The sequence below is a fragment of the Schistocerca cancellata genome, chromosome 7 (genome assembly GCF_023864275.1).
Source record: "Schistocerca cancellata isolate TAMUIC-IGC-003103 chromosome 7, iqSchCanc2.1, whole genome shotgun sequence".
In the NCBI taxonomy this organism is placed as follows: Eukaryota; Metazoa; Arthropoda; class Insecta; order Orthoptera; family Acrididae; genus Schistocerca; species Schistocerca cancellata.
In genome coordinates, this window is record NC_064632.1 from 186,340,780 (window position 1) to 186,359,384 (window position 18,605).

At 42.7% G+C, this 18,605-nt stretch overlaps 1 protein-coding gene across 2 annotated transcripts in view; it reads right to left on the reverse strand.

Annotated features, from left to right (window-relative positions):
* Positions 1–18,605, reverse strand: part of LOC126092295 (endoplasmic reticulum lectin 1) — a 117,089-nt gene that overhangs the window by 62,128 nt on the left and 36,356 nt on the right. For both annotated transcript variants that reach the window (XM_049907815.1, XM_049907814.1), the window contains exon 3: positions 1,053–1,136. In XM_049907815.1, the coding sequence (XP_049763772.1) occupies positions 1,053–1,136 (84 nt within the window). The remainder of the gene's footprint in view (positions 1–1,052; positions 1,137–18,605) is intronic.

Sequence of the window (18,605 nt, forward strand, 5' to 3'; positions counted from 1 at the left end):
AAATCAGGCTGCATTCAATTTTATAAGCCAGCCCAACAATGTGTTGACACTTTAGTAAATTTTCATAGAATTTCAATGTTGTGTACTGTATGAATCACAGGTAATATAATCTTAATTCCTCTTAATCAATTAAAATAAACTGTCATATTTTCACAAACATTTTACAGACAGTTTAAGTACCCTGGTGTATTAACTACTTCTGGACAGGATAAATAACACCTAGCCAATTATTGAATTATTGTGCCAGACAGTAGCAAATAGTTTATAATACACAATTTCTAGTACTGGCACCGCCATGCGCAAAAGCATAATATTGGTATTCCAAGAGAACGGGGGACGTCACATTCTAGGTGATGCATTTATGAGCTCGCATTAGGTTTCTCATGCATTTTGACTATTTCAGTTTATTTCACATGCTAAGAAGCAATAAAATAGTGAATGCACAATATCACAGCTGTAAAAATAAACTCAGTAACTGTCAAACTCCACTAATGAAAACTTCTAGCAGATTAAAACTGTGTGTTGGAGTAGGCCTCAAACCTGGACCCTTGCCAGGAAGTTTCAAAACAGAGTATAGTCTACTATAGAGTGACAAATGCATTCTGGAAACAATCCCCTAGGCTTTGGCTATGCCATTTCTCTGCAATATCCTTTCTTCAATGAGTGTTAGTCCCACAAGTTGTGCAGGAGAACTTCTATGAAGTTCAGAAAGTAGTAGAGTGGTACTGGCAGAAGTAAGGCTGAGAGAGTGGGGCAAAGAAGAAGGTTCTGGGTTTGAGTCCCAATCCAGTACATTGTTTTTATCTGCCACAAAAGTTTCAAAACAGCACACACTCCACTGGACAGTGAAAAGCTCTAGATAATATTTAGAATCTGCTATCACCAGTTAGTGACAACAAAGATCTTGTGATTTATTTTCAGAGGTGATGCTACTAAATCAGACTTTACCTGCATGTTCTGTCAATATTTCCAGCTCACTGTAATACATTGCATTCACAATCAAATTCTCAATTCTAAATACATTTATTTTGTGATAATAAACTGTTGCTTACCCGATGAGAGCACGGTGCAGACGGTGGAAACACTGCTGACAGTAATTCAAGTGGATTTTGCCCATCATATGTTTCTACAGAGTCCTGTAAAAAAATAATAAGAGCTGCTGCACTGGTGACTAAAAATATACTTTTAACTCATTCTGAAAGCTGGATAAAATAATGGAATCAGTGTAATCCATGAAAGTGAATTAGAAGTCAGAAGTAAAAAACACAGCTCACAGCACCTGTCATGTTGCAGATAAAGTCTCAATCTTATCATTTGCTACTTCTTGTAGGTGTAATGGTTCATCACAAATGGCATCATTTAGTGTTGATGATGTGTTCATATAACATTTTGTCATATCCTATCAGTTGGAACAGTAGCCTGCTTCTTTTATTTTATTTATTTAAAATGTAACGAAAAGATAGATTGCTACTTACCATTACGATAACATATTAAGTGCTGCCAGGGATGATGGTCATGTGTGTTTGAGGTGTGCTTGTTTGTGTGACCAAATCTGTGTGTGTTTTTCTCTTTTTCTGATGAAGGTTGTATCTGGAAGCTAATGTGTAAGTGTCTTTTAACTGTGCCTGTCTGCAACTTAACACGCTATGTTTATGTTAAGTAGCAATCTACCTTTTCCTTACATTGTAAATAAAGTAAATAAAATAAAATTAAAAAAGTAAAAGCAGACTATTCACCAACTAAAAGACAGGACATGACAAAACTTTATATGAACACACCGTCAACACTAAATGATGCCATTTGTGATGGACCATTACACCTACAAGAGGAACATACCAATACGATGGTAATTTCATCTGCAACATGACAGTTGCTGTGAGCTATGTTGTTATGTGTTATAGCTATCTTCACCATAACCAGCTCACAGCTCCTGAAGAGGAATAGGTCAGCTGCTGAAATACATTGCAGAAAAATGGAATCAACAACTAAGAAGGCACACCATTAGTTGATCACAACAAGAAAACCAGAGAGATGACGCAAAGATATCTTTTGGACAGAGCTTTAAACCATATAATAAACAAAAGTACGCAACACGAGAAGATTTGGAAGACAAACTACAGAAGGGTCGGTCTCTCTCTCTCTCTCTCTCTCTCTCTCTCTCTCCACTCAAAGCCAGTATGGAGGTAAAGAAATCTAACTCTCCATTATTAATAATTATGGAAAGTATAGATTGCTACTCATCATGAAGATGACATGTTGAGTCTGGCACGAGCAGCCAGAGATAGCGGTTGTATGTGTGTGCAGTGTGCTTGCTTTCATGAATGCGTGAGTGTTTTTCTTTTCTGCTGAATACTTTGCCAAAAGCTTAATGTGCAATTGTCTTTTCGTTGTGCCTGTCTGCAACTCAACATGTCATCTTCACTGTGAGTAGCAATCTATCCGTTCAATATTTGTTGCTGTTCCAACGTGGACTTTCCACTGTTTGATTCTCCATTATTAATGAGAGTCAATGAGCAGCACTTCCATTTAAAACTTAATTTCTCATGTATTTTAGGGCAAACCCCATGTGTTCCCTCATCTGAATCATGGTGCATCTCAGTGTCCACCAATAGTGGTGCGAGGGAGGGGCAAACATAGGGAAAATTGTGGATCACAGACCATGGACAGCGTGTTGCTGCTCATTTATTGTTTAGACAGGAAAAGAGAAACCACACACAGAGCTGCACTACTGTAGCTCAGAGCATGACAAATAATGATCACTGTATAATATTGATAAGTTTGTTGTCAACAGAAGAATGAATCTGAAACCATATCCAACATAAATGCTAAAATTTGTCTGATGTAATTAGTTTTGGTGACATACTAAAAGTGCCAAGGTGTCACAAAAAACTGCTTAAGTATCAAACCTGAACATATAATCCTTGTGCACTGAACCTGCTTCTATCCACCCCTCTGTGAGACAGCTTACAAATATCTTTCTAAAGATTTCTTCCTATACCATAATGGTGCATCTAGCAACTGTCATGTTGGTAAAACACAGCATTACTTAGTAATACAGCACTTAACATTTCGGACACTTCCTTCCACATAATTCAGGCTTTCCAACATACATGCAACAGGAAAAAATGGCATTCAAGGTGTTCTGACTATAAACAGAGAAGTAAATGATCACACTAAATATAAAAAGAAACAGTTACCTCACACACCACAAATGAGGCAGCAGAAACTATTTCTGTGGTACTGAATATTGGCCTTAACTGTGACCTTCCACCAAAGAATAAGACTGCTGATACTACGACATATAAAAATGTCTGTTCTAATACTGGACCAAAGCAATCACACTGTAGATCAAAATTAGACTATCAGCTACATCCTTTCTGTTCTCTTTTTTGGTGTTTTTGATCCCTTTAACATTGGATCTAAATTCTTCTTGTCCACAGGTCAACCACACACCAGACGTCGAATTGCTTAGATTTTATACCTGTGTTAAGATGAATGCATTATGATTCAATTTGCTGTTTGTGTTTGTACTGCCCTCGCATATCCCAGAGCATACACTAAATTAGTTCTTCAAAACCTTATCACTCTGGCACAGATACCTGTGAACTACCTCCACTCCCTCTGGAAAATACCTCTTTTCTACAAACCCAAATTCCTCTCCAACTGAAAACCTTGTTCTCTAATAACTATGCTGACACACAAAATGCCACTTTAAAAAGGTGCCTAACTTTCCAATCTCATACTCTCTTCTTCAAATAGCAGTATCCACCAAGAAGCACAGCATCACATTAACATCTGCATTGCATCTGCATTGACCTCTCAGAGTTGCCAAACCCTAGCTTGATGACCTGCTGCAGACCCAGACTCACTTTATGGGAGCCACACAGACCCTGAACACATGTGTCCTCAAAAGAACTCTCAGTCCCATAGATGAGTCGGTTCTTTCCAGAGATCAATTTTAACCCTATATAAAATTCAATTAAGGCGTAACTGTTGAAGATCCACTTTTATTTAGCTTGTTCGCATAATGGAAACATTTTCTAAATATTTTCCCAAGAGAACAGACTTAGACCAATGCCTACGAGCCCTGCCTCACTCAGTTTGCACCTCTAAGTAACTGTGATCCTCTGCAAATCATCATCTTCCCTGGAGACAAAGGCTCCACAATTGTTTTCATAAAGAGGCTTCCAGTCAGCTGTTGGGAAAGTTTGCCTACAAGCTCTGCTTCAATCATCCTGTTCAAAAGACCAGGATGACCTCCAATTTCTTCTCAAATTCCTAAAAGCTATCTTTCAAGTCTGTTTCCTTCTTTATTCCCATCATCCTCCACATTCGCACTTTCTACATATTATTTAGATCCCCAGCCCAGCAACCCAAAACACACCACATCATGGCTGGTTACTGTGAGTGCTCCACTGACAGAATGTCTACACAACTGGCAGCAGTGATCTAATGATGAAACACTATCTAAACTTGAACACAAGCCATCTACAGAAATTCTCTCTAGCCCTCTTTGAACCCTTCTCCTCTCTTCTCTCTCTCTCTCTCTCTCTCTCTCTCTCTCTCTCTCTCTCTCTCTCTCTCTCTCACACACACACACACACACACACATACACACACACACACACACACACACACACACACACACAGAGAAACATTCCACGTGGGAAAAATATATCTAAAAACAAAGATGATGAGACTTACCAAACAAAAGCACTGGCAGCTCGATAGACACACAAACATACACACAAAATTCAAGCTTTCGCAACAAACAGTTGCTTCATCAGGAAAGAGGGAAGGAGAGGGAAAGACGAAAGGATGTGGGTTTTAAGGGAGAGGGTAAGGAGTCATTCCAATCCTGGGAGCGGAAAGACTTACCTTAGGGGGAAAAAGGACAGTTATACACTCGCACACACACATATCCATCCGCACCTACACAGACACAAGCAGACATTTGTAAAGGCAAAGAGTTTGGGCAGAGATGTCAGTCGAGGCGGAAGTAAAGAGGCAAAGATGTTGTTGAAAGACAGGTGAGGTATGAGTGGCGGCAACTTGAAATTAGCGGAGGTTGAAGCCTGGCGGATAACGAGAAGAGAGGATATACTGAAGGGCAAGTTCCCATCTCCGGAGTTCTGACAGGTTGGTCTTAGTTGGAAGTATCCAGATAACCCGGACGGTGTAACACTGTGCCAAGATGTGCTGGCCGTGAACCAAGGCATGTTTAGCCACAGGGTGATCCTCATTACCAACAAACACTGTCTGCCTGTGTCCATTCATGTGAATGGACAGTTTGTTGCTGGTTATTCCCACATAGAAAGCTTCACAGTGTAGGCAGGTCAGTTGGTAAATCACGTGGGTGCTTTCACACGTGGCTCTGCCTTTGATCGTGTACACCTTCCGGGTTACAGGACTGGAGTAGGTGGTGGTGGGAGGGTGCATGGGACAGGTTTTACACTGGGGGCGGTTGCAAGGGTAGGAGCCAGAGGGTAGGGAAGGTGGTTTGGGGATTTCATAGGGATGAACTAAGAGGTTACGAAGGTTAGGTGGATGGTGGAAAGACACTCTTGCTGGAGTGGGGAGGATTTCATGAAGGATGGATCTCATTTCAGGGCAGGATTTGAGGAAGTCGTATCCCTGCTGGAGAGCCACATTCAGAGTCTGATCCAGTCCCGGAAAGTATCCTGTCACAAGTGGGGCACTTTTGGGGTTCTTCTGTGGGAGGTTCTGGGTTTGAAGGGATGAGGAAGTGGCTCTGGTTATTTGCTTCTGTACCAGGTCGGGAGGGTAGTTGCGGGATGCGAAAGCTGTTTTCAGGTTGTTGGTGTAATGGTTCAGGGATTCCGGACTGGAGCAGATTCGTTTGCCACGAAGACCTAGGCTGTAGGGAAGGGACCGTTTGATGTGGAATGGGTGGCAGCTGTCATAATGGAGGTACTGTTGCTTGTTGGTGGGTTTGATGTGGACGGACGTGTGTAGCTGGCCATTGGACAGATGGAGGTCAACGTCAAGGAAAGTGGCATGGGATTTAGAGTAGGACCAGGTGAATCTGATGGAACCAAAGCAGTTGAGGTTGGAGAGGAAATTCTGGAGTTCTTCTTCACTGTGAGTCCAGATCATGAAGATGTCATTAATAAATTTGTACCAAACTTTGGGTTTGCAGGCCTGGGTAACCAAGAAGGCTTCCTCTAAGCGACCCATGAATAGGTTGGCGTACGAGGGGGCCATCCTGGTACCCATGGCTGTTCCCTTTAATTGTTGGTATGTCTGGCCTTCAAAAGTGAAGAAGTTGTGGGTCAGGATGAAGCTGGCTAAGGTAATGAGGAAAGAGGTTTTAGGTAGGGTGGCAGGTGATCGGCGTGAAAGGAAGTGCTCCAGCGCAGCGAGGCCCTGGACATGCGGAATATTTGTGTATAAGGAAGTGGCATCAATGGTTACAAGGATGGTTTCCGGAGGTAACAGACTGGGTAAGGATTCCAGGCATTCGAGAAAGTGGTTGGTGTCTTTGATGAAGGATCGGAGACTGCATGTAATGGGTTGAAGGTGTTGATCTACGCAGGCAGAGATACGTTCTGTGGGGGCTTGGTAACCAGCTACAATGGGGCGGCTGGGATGATTGAGTTTGTGAATTTTAGGAAGAAGGTAGAAAAAGCAGGGGTGCAGGGTGTCGGTGGGGTCAGGAGGTTGATGGAGTCAGGTGAAAGGTTTTGTAGGGGGCCTAAGGTTCTGAGGATTCCTTGAAGCTCCGCCTGAACATCAGGAATGGGATTACCTTGGCAAACTTTGTATGTGGTGTTGTCTGAAAGCTGACGCAATCCCTCAGCCACATACTCCCGACGATCAAGTACCACTGTCATGGAACCCTTGTCCGCCGGAAGAATGACGATGGAACGTTCAGCCTTCTGATCACGGATAGCTTGGGCTTCAGCAGTGGTGATGTTGGGAGTAGGATTAAGGTTTCTTTTATGAAGGATTGAGAGGCAGGGCTGGAAGTCAGAAATTCCTGGAAGGTTTGGAGGGGGTGATTTTGAGGAAGAGGAGGTGGGTCCCGCTGTGACGGAGGACAGAACTGTTCCAGGCAGGGTTCAATTTGGATAGTGTCTTGGGGAGTTGGATCATTAGGAGTAGGATTAGGGTCATTTTTCTTCGTGGCAAAGTGATATTTCCAGCAGAGAGTATGAGTGTAGGACAGTAAATCTTTGACGAGGGCTGTTTGGTTGAATCTGGGAGTGGGGCTGAAGGCGAGGCCTTTGGATAGGACAGAGGTTTCGGATTGGGAGAGAGGTTTGGAGGAAAGGTTAACTTCTGAATTAGGGTGTTGTGGTTCCAGATTGTGTTGATTGGAATTTTGAGGTTTTGGAGGGAGTGGAACTGGAAGTGGGAGATTGAGTAGATGGGAGAGACTGGGTTTGTGTGCAATCAGAGGAGCTTGAGGTTTGCTGGAAATGTTGTGAAGGGTGAGTGAGTTGCCTTTCTGGAGGTGGGAAACCAGGAGATTGGATAGTTTTTTAAGGTGGAGGGTGGCATGCTGTTCTAATTTGCGGTTGGCCTGTAGGAGGATGCTCTGAACAGCCGGTGTGGATGTGGGAGAGGAAAGACTGAGGACTTTTATTAAGGATAGGAGTTGACGGGTGTGTTCATTGGCTGAGTTGATGTGTAGGTGAAGGATTAGGTGGGTGAAAGCAATGGATTGTTCAGTTTGGAACTGGTATAGGGACTGATGGAAAGGAGGGTTGCAGCCAGAGATGGGAACTTTAAGTGTGAGGCCTTTGGGGGTAATGCCAAATGTCAGACAAGCCTGAGAAAATAAAATATGGGAGTGTAATCTGGCTAGGGCGAAGGCATGTTGCGGAGGGAATGTAAATAAAACTTAATGGGGTCGTTGGGGAGGGGGGGGGGGTGTTGTGAGGGTGACATGGTATTAGAAGGTGGAAAGTGTAACATGAGGCTGAAATGAAAATGAAAATAAAAATAAAAATATATGGGGAGAGATAAAGGTGAACTAGAAAGCAACTGGAGATCTGGTGTGAAAAAAGGTGAAAAAGTGTTGGTTAGAGCTGGGCTATGTTGATCCTGTGGTGAACTTGTGTAGGTAGACAACGATGTGCATAAAGGTTAGGTGGTTGTGTTGCCGCCAAAACACGTTAAAGGGTGGAGAAATTCGGGAAAATTTCGAAAAAACTACGTGAAAATGTATTAAAAGGAGTGGTTTTGTGGTGGCAGATTATGAAAATGAGGCTAACAATTGTCTGACGAAGAAATAATGACGTTAAAACCTGTGGGAAGTGGCTAAAAATGATCAGTGATGTGAGAAAAACGGAAATGGAAATAAAGCAAAAGTTATTAGAACTAGCCGAAATGGTTGTTTAATAGGTGAAAGGAAGTTTTTGTGAACTAGAAACGGTGGATTTCATAGTAGCGGTAGTGTTGAAAGCGGAAAAAAAATTTTTTTTTTGGTTATGGTTTGGAAGTGGGTTACGTAATATTACGTATTACGTATTATTGAATATATATCGGCGGGATAAAATTGTATAGTGGATAACGGTAAAAAGGAGAAGGTGAATACAAAGTGAAACTACTGGCAAAAACAGAAAGAGAAAATAAGACAACAGAAAAGATTTCGAAACGCAACAGTGACAATAACAAATGTAATTGTTGGGTTCAAATTAATGATATGAATATAATAGAGGGAAACATTCCACGTGGGAAAAATATATCTAAAAATATATCAAAAATCTCTGGCTCCTACCCTTGCAACGGCCCCCGGTGTAAAACCTGTCCCATGCACCCTCCCACCACCACCTACTCCAGTCCTGTAACCCGGAAGGTGTACACGATCAAAGGCAGAGCCACGTGTGAAAGCACCCACGTGATTTACCTACTGACCTGCCTACACTGTGAAGCTTTCTATGTGGGAATGACCAGCAACAAACTGTCCATTCGCATGAATGGACACAGGCAGATAGTGTTTGTTGGTAATGAGGATCACCCTGTGGCTAAACATGCCTTGGTGCACGGCCAGCACATCTTAGCACAGTGTTACACCGTCCGGGTTATCTGGATACTTCCCACTAACACCAACCTGTCAGAACTCCGGAGATGGGAACTTGCCCTTCAGTATATCCTCTCTTCTCGTTATCCGCCAGGCCTCAACCTCCGCTAATTTCAAGTTGCCACTACTCATACCTCACCTGTCTTTCAACAACATCTTTGCCTCTTTACTTCCGACTCGACTGACATCTCTGCCAAAACTCTTTGCCTTTACAAATGTCTGCTTGTGTCTGTATGTGCGGATGGATAAGTGTGTGTGTGTGTGTGTGTGTGTGTGTGTGTGTGTGTGTGTGTGTGTGTGTGTGTGTGCGCGCGCGAGTGTATACCTGTCCTTTTTTCCCCCCTAAGGTAAGTCTTTCAGCTCCCGGAATTGGAATGACTCCTTACCCTCTCCCTTAAAACTCACATCCTTTCGTCTTTCCCTCTCCTTCCCTCTTTCCTGATGAAGCAACTGTTTGTTGCGAAAACTTGAATTTTGTGTGTATGTTTGTGTGTCTATCGACCTGCCAGCTCTTTTGTTTGGTAAGCCTCATCGTCTTTGTTTTTAGATATATTTCTTTATGAAAACAATTGTGCGTGTGTGTGTATATATATATATATATATATATATATATATATGGTTATAATAGAAGAAACATTCCACGAAGGAAAAATATACCTAAAAACAAAGATGATGTGACTTACCAAATGAAAGTGCTGGCAGGTCGACAGACACACAAACTAACACAAAGACTGTCGACCTGCCAGCACTTTCATTTGGTAAGTCACATCATCTTTGTTTTTAGGTATATATATATATATATATATATATATATATATATCTCGCAACCAACGGCTGCCTCGTCAGGAAAGAGGGAAGGAGAGGGAAAGACAACAGGATATGGGTTTTAAGGGAGAGGGTAAGGAGTCATTCCAATCCCGGGAGCGGAAAGACTTACCTTAGGGGGAAAAAAGGACAGGTATACACTCGCACACACACACATATCCATCCGCATATACACAGACACAAGCAGACATTTAATGCCAGCGCTTTTGTTTGGTAAGTCTCATCATCTTTCTTGTTAAATATATTTTTCCCACGTGGAATGTTTCCCTATATATATATATATATATATATATATATATATATATATATATATATATATATATATATAATTTTTTTTTATCTGGTTCAACCCGGTTCATTGAATTACAGATGGTAACTTCCATCTCACTTATCACTCTACCAAAACCTCTGTTTACTTTAGACCTGTTAGTCACCAATATTTGCACTTTGATATATGCCACCGATACCATGATACCACAGTAAAGAGTCCTATGTACAGCCTAGCCATCAGTAGACATTATGTATGCAATGACAAATAGTTTCTCATCCAATATGTTGCAGGTCTTGCTGAATCTATCCTTCCCAACTCGTCAGAAAAGAGATTTTCCATATCTTATCTTCATAAAACATCTTACACCTCAAGGGAATTTACTGACCAACCACAAAGGAGAGACCCTCCCTCCGTCACTCAGTACATGCCCTGGAATAACTGAAACATGTTTTCTGACAGGATTTTGACTACTACTCATCACGTCCTAAAATGAGGAACATTTTTTCCCATGTCTTTCTCTCTACAATGCAACAGTCTTGTACCACTCTCAGGACTGCCAACTACTGTTGTAGTAGTAGCAGTAGTAGTAGTAGTAGTAGTAGTTGTTGTTGTTGTTATTGTTGTGGCGGTCTGCAGTCCAAAGACTGGTTTGATGCAGCTCTTCATGCTACTCTATCCTGTGCAAGCCTCTTCATCCCTGAGTAACTACTGCACCCTACATCCTTCTGAATCTGCTTAGTGTATTCATCTCTTGGTCTCCCTCTATAATTTTTATCCTCCATGCTTCCTAATACTAAACTGGTGATCCCTTGATGCCTCATATCATGTCCAACCTACTGATCCCTTCTTCTAGTCAAGTTGTGCCACAAATTCCTCTTCTCCCCAATTCTATTTGGTACCTCTTCGTTAGTTACATGATCTACCCATCTAATCTTTAGCATTCCTCTGTACTGCCACATTTCAAAAGCTTCTATTCTCTTCTTACCTACACTGTTTATCATCCATGCTTCTCTTCCATACATAGCTACACTCCATACAAATACTTTCACAAAAGACTTCCTGACACTTAAATCTATACTCGATGTTAACAAATTTCACTTCTTCAGAAATGCTTTCCTTGTCATTGCCAGTCTACATTTTATATCCTCTCTACTTCTACCACCACCAGTTATTTTGCTGCCCAAATAGCAAAACTCATCTACTATTTTAAATTTCCTAATCTACACTCATGTTCATAAATTAAGGATAATTGCAGAATGTGGTGCCACACAATGTGGCACTACACAAAACTGGTGCTAATAGCACAGGCACATAGGGAACACACACGACACAGATCTGTAAGTCCACGGTATTGGTGATAAGTTGAGAAAACTGTCCCAAAACACATGTGCTACAAAACGCCACTGTTTCCTGTGCATGAACCCTGACAGCAATATGGGATATGATCACCATGCACACATACACAGGTCGCACAATGGGTTGGCATACTCTGGATCAGGTGGTCGAGCAGCTGCTGGGGTATAGCCTCCCATTCTTGCACCAGTGCCTGTCGGAGCTCCTGAAGTGTCTTAGGGGTTTGAAGACGTGCAGCGATATGTCAACTGAGAGCATCCCAAACGTGCTTGATGGGGTTTAGGTCTGGGGAACAGGCAGGCCACTCCATTCGCTTAATATCTTCTGTTTCAAGGTACTCCTCCACGATGGCAGATAGGTGGGGCCGTGCTTTATCGTCCATTCGTCCATCAGGGGGAAAGTGGGACTCGCTGCACCCCTGAAAAGGCTGGTGCAAAATGATGCCCCGATACACCTGATGTGTTACAGTTCCTCTGTCAAAGACATGTAGGGTGTACGTGCACCAATCATAATCCCACTCCATACCATCAAACCACGACCTCCATACAGGTCCCTTTCAAGGACATTAAGGGGTTGGTATCTGGTTCCTGGTTCATGCCAGATGAAAACCCGGCAAGAATCACTGTTCAGACTATACCTGGACTCGTCCGTGAACATAACCTAGGACCACTGTTCCAATGACCATGTACTGTGTTCTTGACACCAGGCTTCATGGGCTCTCCTGTGATCAGGGGTCAGTGGAATGCACTTTGCAGGTTTCCAGGCGAATAAACCATGTCTGTTCAGTCGCCTGTAGACTGTGTGTCTGGAGACAACTGTTCCAGTGGCTGCGGTAAGGTCCTGAGCAAGGCTACCTGCAGTACTCCCTGGCCGTCTGCGGGTACTGATGGTGAGATATCAGTCTTCTTATGGTGTTGTACACTGGACGTCCTGTACTGTAGCACCTGGACATGTTTCCTGTCTGCTGGAATTGTTGCCATAATCCTGAGATCACACTTTGTGGCACACGGAGGGCCCGTGCTATGACCTGCAGTGTTTGACCAGCCTCCAGTCACCCTAGTATTCTACCCCTCATAGAGTCAACAATATGTGTTCTTTAAGCCATTTTCAACACACAGTCACTATTAGCACGTCTGAAAATGAGACAGTCACCGTTAGCATGTCTGAAAACATCTGTGCACTTACTTGCTGCACCATACTCTGACATGCACCAACAAACCTCTGTGTATGTGGACTGCTGCCAGAGCCACTGTGCACTGCATAGTCATACCCCGAGGTAATTTAAACCCACAAACCGCCCACCAGAGCATTGTTTCACCATGTATCAGCATTATCCTTAATTTATGAGCATAAGTGCAATTCCCTCAGCATCACCTGATTTAATTCGACTACATTCCATTATCCTCGTTTTGCTTTTGTGGATGTTCATCTTATATCCGCCTTTCAAGACATTGTTCATTCCGTTCAACTGCTCTTCCAAGTCCTTTGTTGTCTCTGAAAGAATTACAATGTCATCGGCAAACCTCAAGGTTTTTATTTCTTCTCCCTGGATTTTAATTCCAACTTAAAAATTTTCTTTTGACTCCTTTACTGCTCAATACAGATTGAATATCATCAGGGATAGGCTACAACCCTGTCTTACTCCCTTCTCAATCACTGTTTCCCTTTCATGCCCCTCAACTCTTATAACTGCCATCTGGTTTCTGTACAAATTGTAAATAGCCACCTACAGAATTTGAAAGAGAGTATTTCAACCAACTTTGTCAAAAGCTTTTTCTAAGTCTACAAATGCTAAAAATGTAGGTCTGTCTTTAACTGATCTTCCCCGAGGTCAGCTTCTACCAGTTTTTTTATTCGTCTGTAAAGAATTGTTAATATTTTGCAACTGTGACTAATTAAACTGATTGTTCGGTAATTTTCACACCTGTCTGCACCTGCTTTCTTTGGAATTGGAATTAATGTATTCTTCTTGAAGTCTGAGGGTATTTCGCCTGTCTCATACATCTTGCTCACCAGATGGAAGAGTTTGTCACGGCTGGCTCTCCCAAGGCAGTCAGTATTCTAATGAAATCTTGTTTACTCCCGGGGCCTTGTTTTGACTTAGGTCTTTCAATGCTCTGTCAAATTCTTCACGCAGTATCATATCTCCCATCTCATATTCATCTACATCCTCTTCCATTTCCATAATATTGCCCTTAAGTATATCGCCCTGCATAGACCCTCTATATACTCCATTCACCTTTTTACTCTCCCTTCTTTGCTTAGGACCGGTTTCCCATCTGAGCTCTTATTTGTACGATATTCGTACAGGTGGTTCTCTTTTCTTCAAAGGCCTCTGTAATTTTCCTGTAGGGAGTATCTATCTTACTCCCTGTAGGGAGTATCTATCTTACTCCTAGTGATATACGCTTCTACACCCTTACATATGTCCTCTAGTATCCCTGCTTAGCCATTTTGCACTTCCTGTCGATCTCATTTTTGAGACGTTTGTATTCCTTTTCGCCTGCTTCATTTACTGCTTTTTTTTTTTATTTTCTCCTTTCGCCAATTAAATTCAATACCTCTTGTGTTACCCAAGGATTTCTACTATCGCTCATCTTTTTACATACTGACAACTATTGTTTCCTTAAATAAAGGGTAATGACATTCTCAGTTACTGGATTTTTGCAGTAAATCTATTTCATCCCTTACTTGCTGGCATTCAATTTAGGTTAAAAACATAAGCGTTTCTTAAATGTGAGAATATTTTCTCTACTGTTGTTTAAATGGAACTGTTACTCTGGGTTGTTATGGGGACACTCCACATCAAGCTGACCAGTGTGTCAAACCTGACCATTTTCGGTCTGAATGAAATTTTAAACAGAGGTTTTCTTATAGAAAATATATATAAAAAAGGGCTCAAACTTCGAGCTCAAGGAAAAAAAAAAAACACACTCCGAGGGCTCCATGCAAACTTGATATGTAGATAACAATAACAATAATAATAATTTTGTGTGGCTCAATGGTGTGATGGAAGTCATTCTATTGGACACCAACAACAACTTTCGTGTTCCTAATTTACCTCCATTATCCAACTGGGGAAAGGGGACCCACTATTTAAAGTGGAAGCTGAACCATGTGTTGTTTGTGGTGACTCCTCAAATCATTCTCATCATTGAGAAGTGAAGGCTAAGTTAATACAAAGACTGAAAAATCTGTGGTCTGGCCGAGACTCAATTGCGTGACCTCTCAGTTTACACGCATGTGCTTTCCTACTAGACCACCAGGTCCGTCATGCACCTACATTATTACATAGGTGATATGTAGGCTTTGATGGAGTGAGTTCGTATCAAAATATGTAACATATACAGCTGTATCTTTTGATTCCATTAACTAAGAAGCTTAAATTATATTCTCTACAAAGCGACTGTAGACCTTAGTAGTTGATATAAAGTTCAACTTGATACCTCTACCACTTCCTGAGAAAAAGGAGTCTCGACAGACAGACAGGCAACAAATGACAAAAAGATATTTTTTTTAATGTGATGTAATTACAAATTAACTATGTTTAGAATTTTTTCCTTTGCTTGTACTGCGAATCTTTGCTTCTCATCAAATTTCATGATTGTAGGTCAATGGGAAGTAGCCTATAGGTTCTGATGAATGAGTTTGGGAGTATTGAAACATAAGTTTATGACATAAATGGCCATCTCTTTTGATTTTATTGACTTACACGCTTAAAATTTCCACTCCGCTAAGGGACCATAGACCTTAGTACATGACATAAATTTCGGCTTGATACATCTACCCATTTCTGATAAAAAGGGGCTTAACAATCAGATAGACAGACTACAAAGTGGTCCTATAAGGGTTCCAATTTTATGATTAATTACAGACCCCTATTAAAAAAAGCCATGGGTTTCTTTTCTCTGTCCACACCACTCCTTCCCCATCGACATCACGTGCAGCCTTCTTCCTCCACTACCCCCAACCCTGATGTGTGCCCCCCCCCCCCTCCTCTCTCTCTCTCTCTCTCCCCCCCTCCCCTCCTTGTTTGTCACTTCCCGCTTCTCCTCCCCTCTCCCTACCTCTTATATGCTCTATCCTTGGAACTTCTTTTGACTTGCTGTGCAGCTGCTGAGTCATTGGTGGAAAGACCCACTTCCACGCTAACCCACTATCCCCTCTTTACCTCATATGCCCTTCCCTATCTCCACCCCACTTCCATCTGCCCAGGAAACTGCTACTGATAAACCACAGTCAGTATCGCCATGGCCACAGGTGTTTGCGTTTGGGTTTCTGCATGGTTGTATGCCTGACTGTGTGTTGAAAGCTAATATAAATACTGTTTTCTGTTGTGTGTTCCTATGCACCACACATCAATCGGCTATAGGTGATTGGTTACCTTTCCTTTATTTTACATAGGCTATAAACTCCACATTCTCAAAGCTGATATTAATTTCCAGGCTATGACAGACTGTCTTTTTTTAATAAATATGTAAGCCTTAAATAAGTACTTGGTTTGTATTTTTCTAGTGGCTCTTGCAGACAATAGTTTCAAGGGAACCCAACTATTTGTCTGTTTCTCTGTCTATATTCTATACAACTTCATATTCAGATGCTATTACCTACCAGACAATTAATAAAAGTAAAAATTAGCCAATTTAATTAAAAAGAAAGTTTAGTGTTTAATAGCCCATTGATGCCATGAACAGCAGGCCAATATTAGCTTCCATAATGGGGAGTAGTGAACTGATGGCAAATAACTGCAGTAACTTTCCTGTTCATCCAAATATAAATCCGATGTGTACAACACTGTGTCACTTCACTTGGTCCCACTTTATTTCAGCAGTAACACCCTCTTGCAGGCCTTGGCTCTTGACCTGCACAGACCAGTGATTGCTATATGAAATGCCTCACAGTGTAAACCACTTCATGGTCCCGGTACATGTCAAGAATCAAGAGGAAGTGACAGCAGAGAGCTGTGGGGTTAAATGAGTCCTTAGGACCATGTGAAAGGTCCAAGCGAAACTTCAGCCTAGGCGTACACCATGGAGGGCTCATACAGAGGCATATAGGCAGTCATTTTTCCCTCGTTCTGTTTGGGAGTGGAACAGGGAGAGAAGATGCTAGTTGCGGTACGAGGTACCCTCCGCCACGCACTGTATGGTGGATTGTGGAGTATGTATGCAGATGTAGATGTAGATGTAGAGATGTACTTGAATGGACCTCAATTTTAGGTGGTAAAGGCAAGAACTCCAATTCAGGCAGAAGAGATCAGATACGAACCACAATCTTAAGCCCTGACCTGGGCCTCCAACGCGGGAGATGAACCACTGTGGATGGGAAAAGGAGACGGCAATTCAGATGCTCAGGAGATCTATGAAAGTGTGCAACGTAAGTGGCGAGCAGTTGTGCACACCTGACCTTCAATGGAGGGACTCCAGCCTCCACCAGGATGCTGGTCACCACACTCGTCCTAAAAGCTCCTGTTGCCAGTCTAACACCACAGTGGTGCTCTGGGTCGAGTAAACGCAATGCTGAGGGCACTGCCAAACCATAAACCAGACTCTCATAGTCAAGGCAGTATTGAACAAGGGCTCTGTAGAGCTGCAGCAGCATAGAGCGATCTGCACCCCAGTTGGTGTTGCTCAGGCAGTGGAGGGCATTGAGGTGCTGCCAACACTTCCACTTCAGCTGAGGAAGACATGTCAATTGGGTGGCAAAAACTAGTCCTAAGAATCGATACGTCTCCACTACAGTGAGTGGATCATCATTAAGATAAAATTTTGGTTCTGGCTGATTGGTATGATGCAGACAGAAGAGCATGACACACGACTTCACAGTTGAAAACTGGAAGCTGTGGGCTAGAGCCCATGACTGCGCCTTGTGGATGGCTGCCTGTAGGTGCCACTTGGCAACACCAGTACTGGAGATGCAGTACGAAATGCAAAAGTCGTCTGTATACAGAGATGGTGAGACCGACGGCCCTACAGCTGCTTCTAGACTGTTAATGGCCACTAAAAATAGAGATACACTCAATACAGAGCCCTGCGGCACCCCATTCTCCTGGATATGGGGGAAACTATGGGAGGTACCAACTCGGACACAGAAAGTACGGAGTGATAGGAAATTTTGGATAAAAATAGGGAGCGGGCCCTGGAGACCCCACTCATATAATGTGCCAAGGATATGATGTCGTGAGGTCGTGTCTTAAGCTTTTTGTGAATCAAAAAAGACGGCAACCAGGTGTTGGTGTCTGGAAAAGGCTGTTCGCATGGCAGACTTGAGGGAAACTAGATTATCAATGATAGAGCGACCCTGGCAGAAACCACCCTGGCATGGAGCCAGTAGGCCACATGACTCCAGGACCCAACACAACCGCCGACTTACCATACGTTCTAAAAGCTAACAATGAACATTGGTGAGGCTGATGGGCCGATAGCTACCCACATCAAACAGGTTTTTACTGGGTTTGAGCACTGGAATGATGGTGCTCTCCTGTCATTGCGATGGAAAGAAGCCATTGCACCAGATCCAGTTGAAGATGACAAGGAGATGTCGCTTGTAGTCCAACGAGAGATGTTTGATCCTCTGACTGTGGATCTGATCTGGCCCAGGAGCTGTGTCGGGGCAATGTGCAAGGTCGCTGAGGAGCTTCCACTCTGTAAATGGAGCATTATAGGGTTCACTGTGATGTTCAGTGAACGAGAGGGCTTTCCTTTCCATTGGTCGTTTGAGGGTGTGAAATGCTGGAGGATAATTCTTCGATGCGGAGGCAAGAGCAAAGTGCTCGGCAATTGTGTTTGCGTCAGTAGATAACATGCCATTGATGTAAATGCCAGTAACACTTGTCGGGGTCTGGTACCCACAAACACATCTGATCTTCGTCCAGACTTGGGAAGGTGACGTATGGCACCCAATGGTCGAGACGTACCTCTCCCAACACACCTGTTTCCATCTTTTTATAAGCTGGTGAACGCAAGCACGGAGCCATTTAAAAGCTATCACGTGCTCCAGGGAAGGGTGCCAGTTATGTTGCTGCAGAGCTTACTGACACTCTTTAATGACCTCAGCAATTTCTGGCATCTGCCAAGGTACAGATTTTCGCCGGGGGCTCCCTAAAGA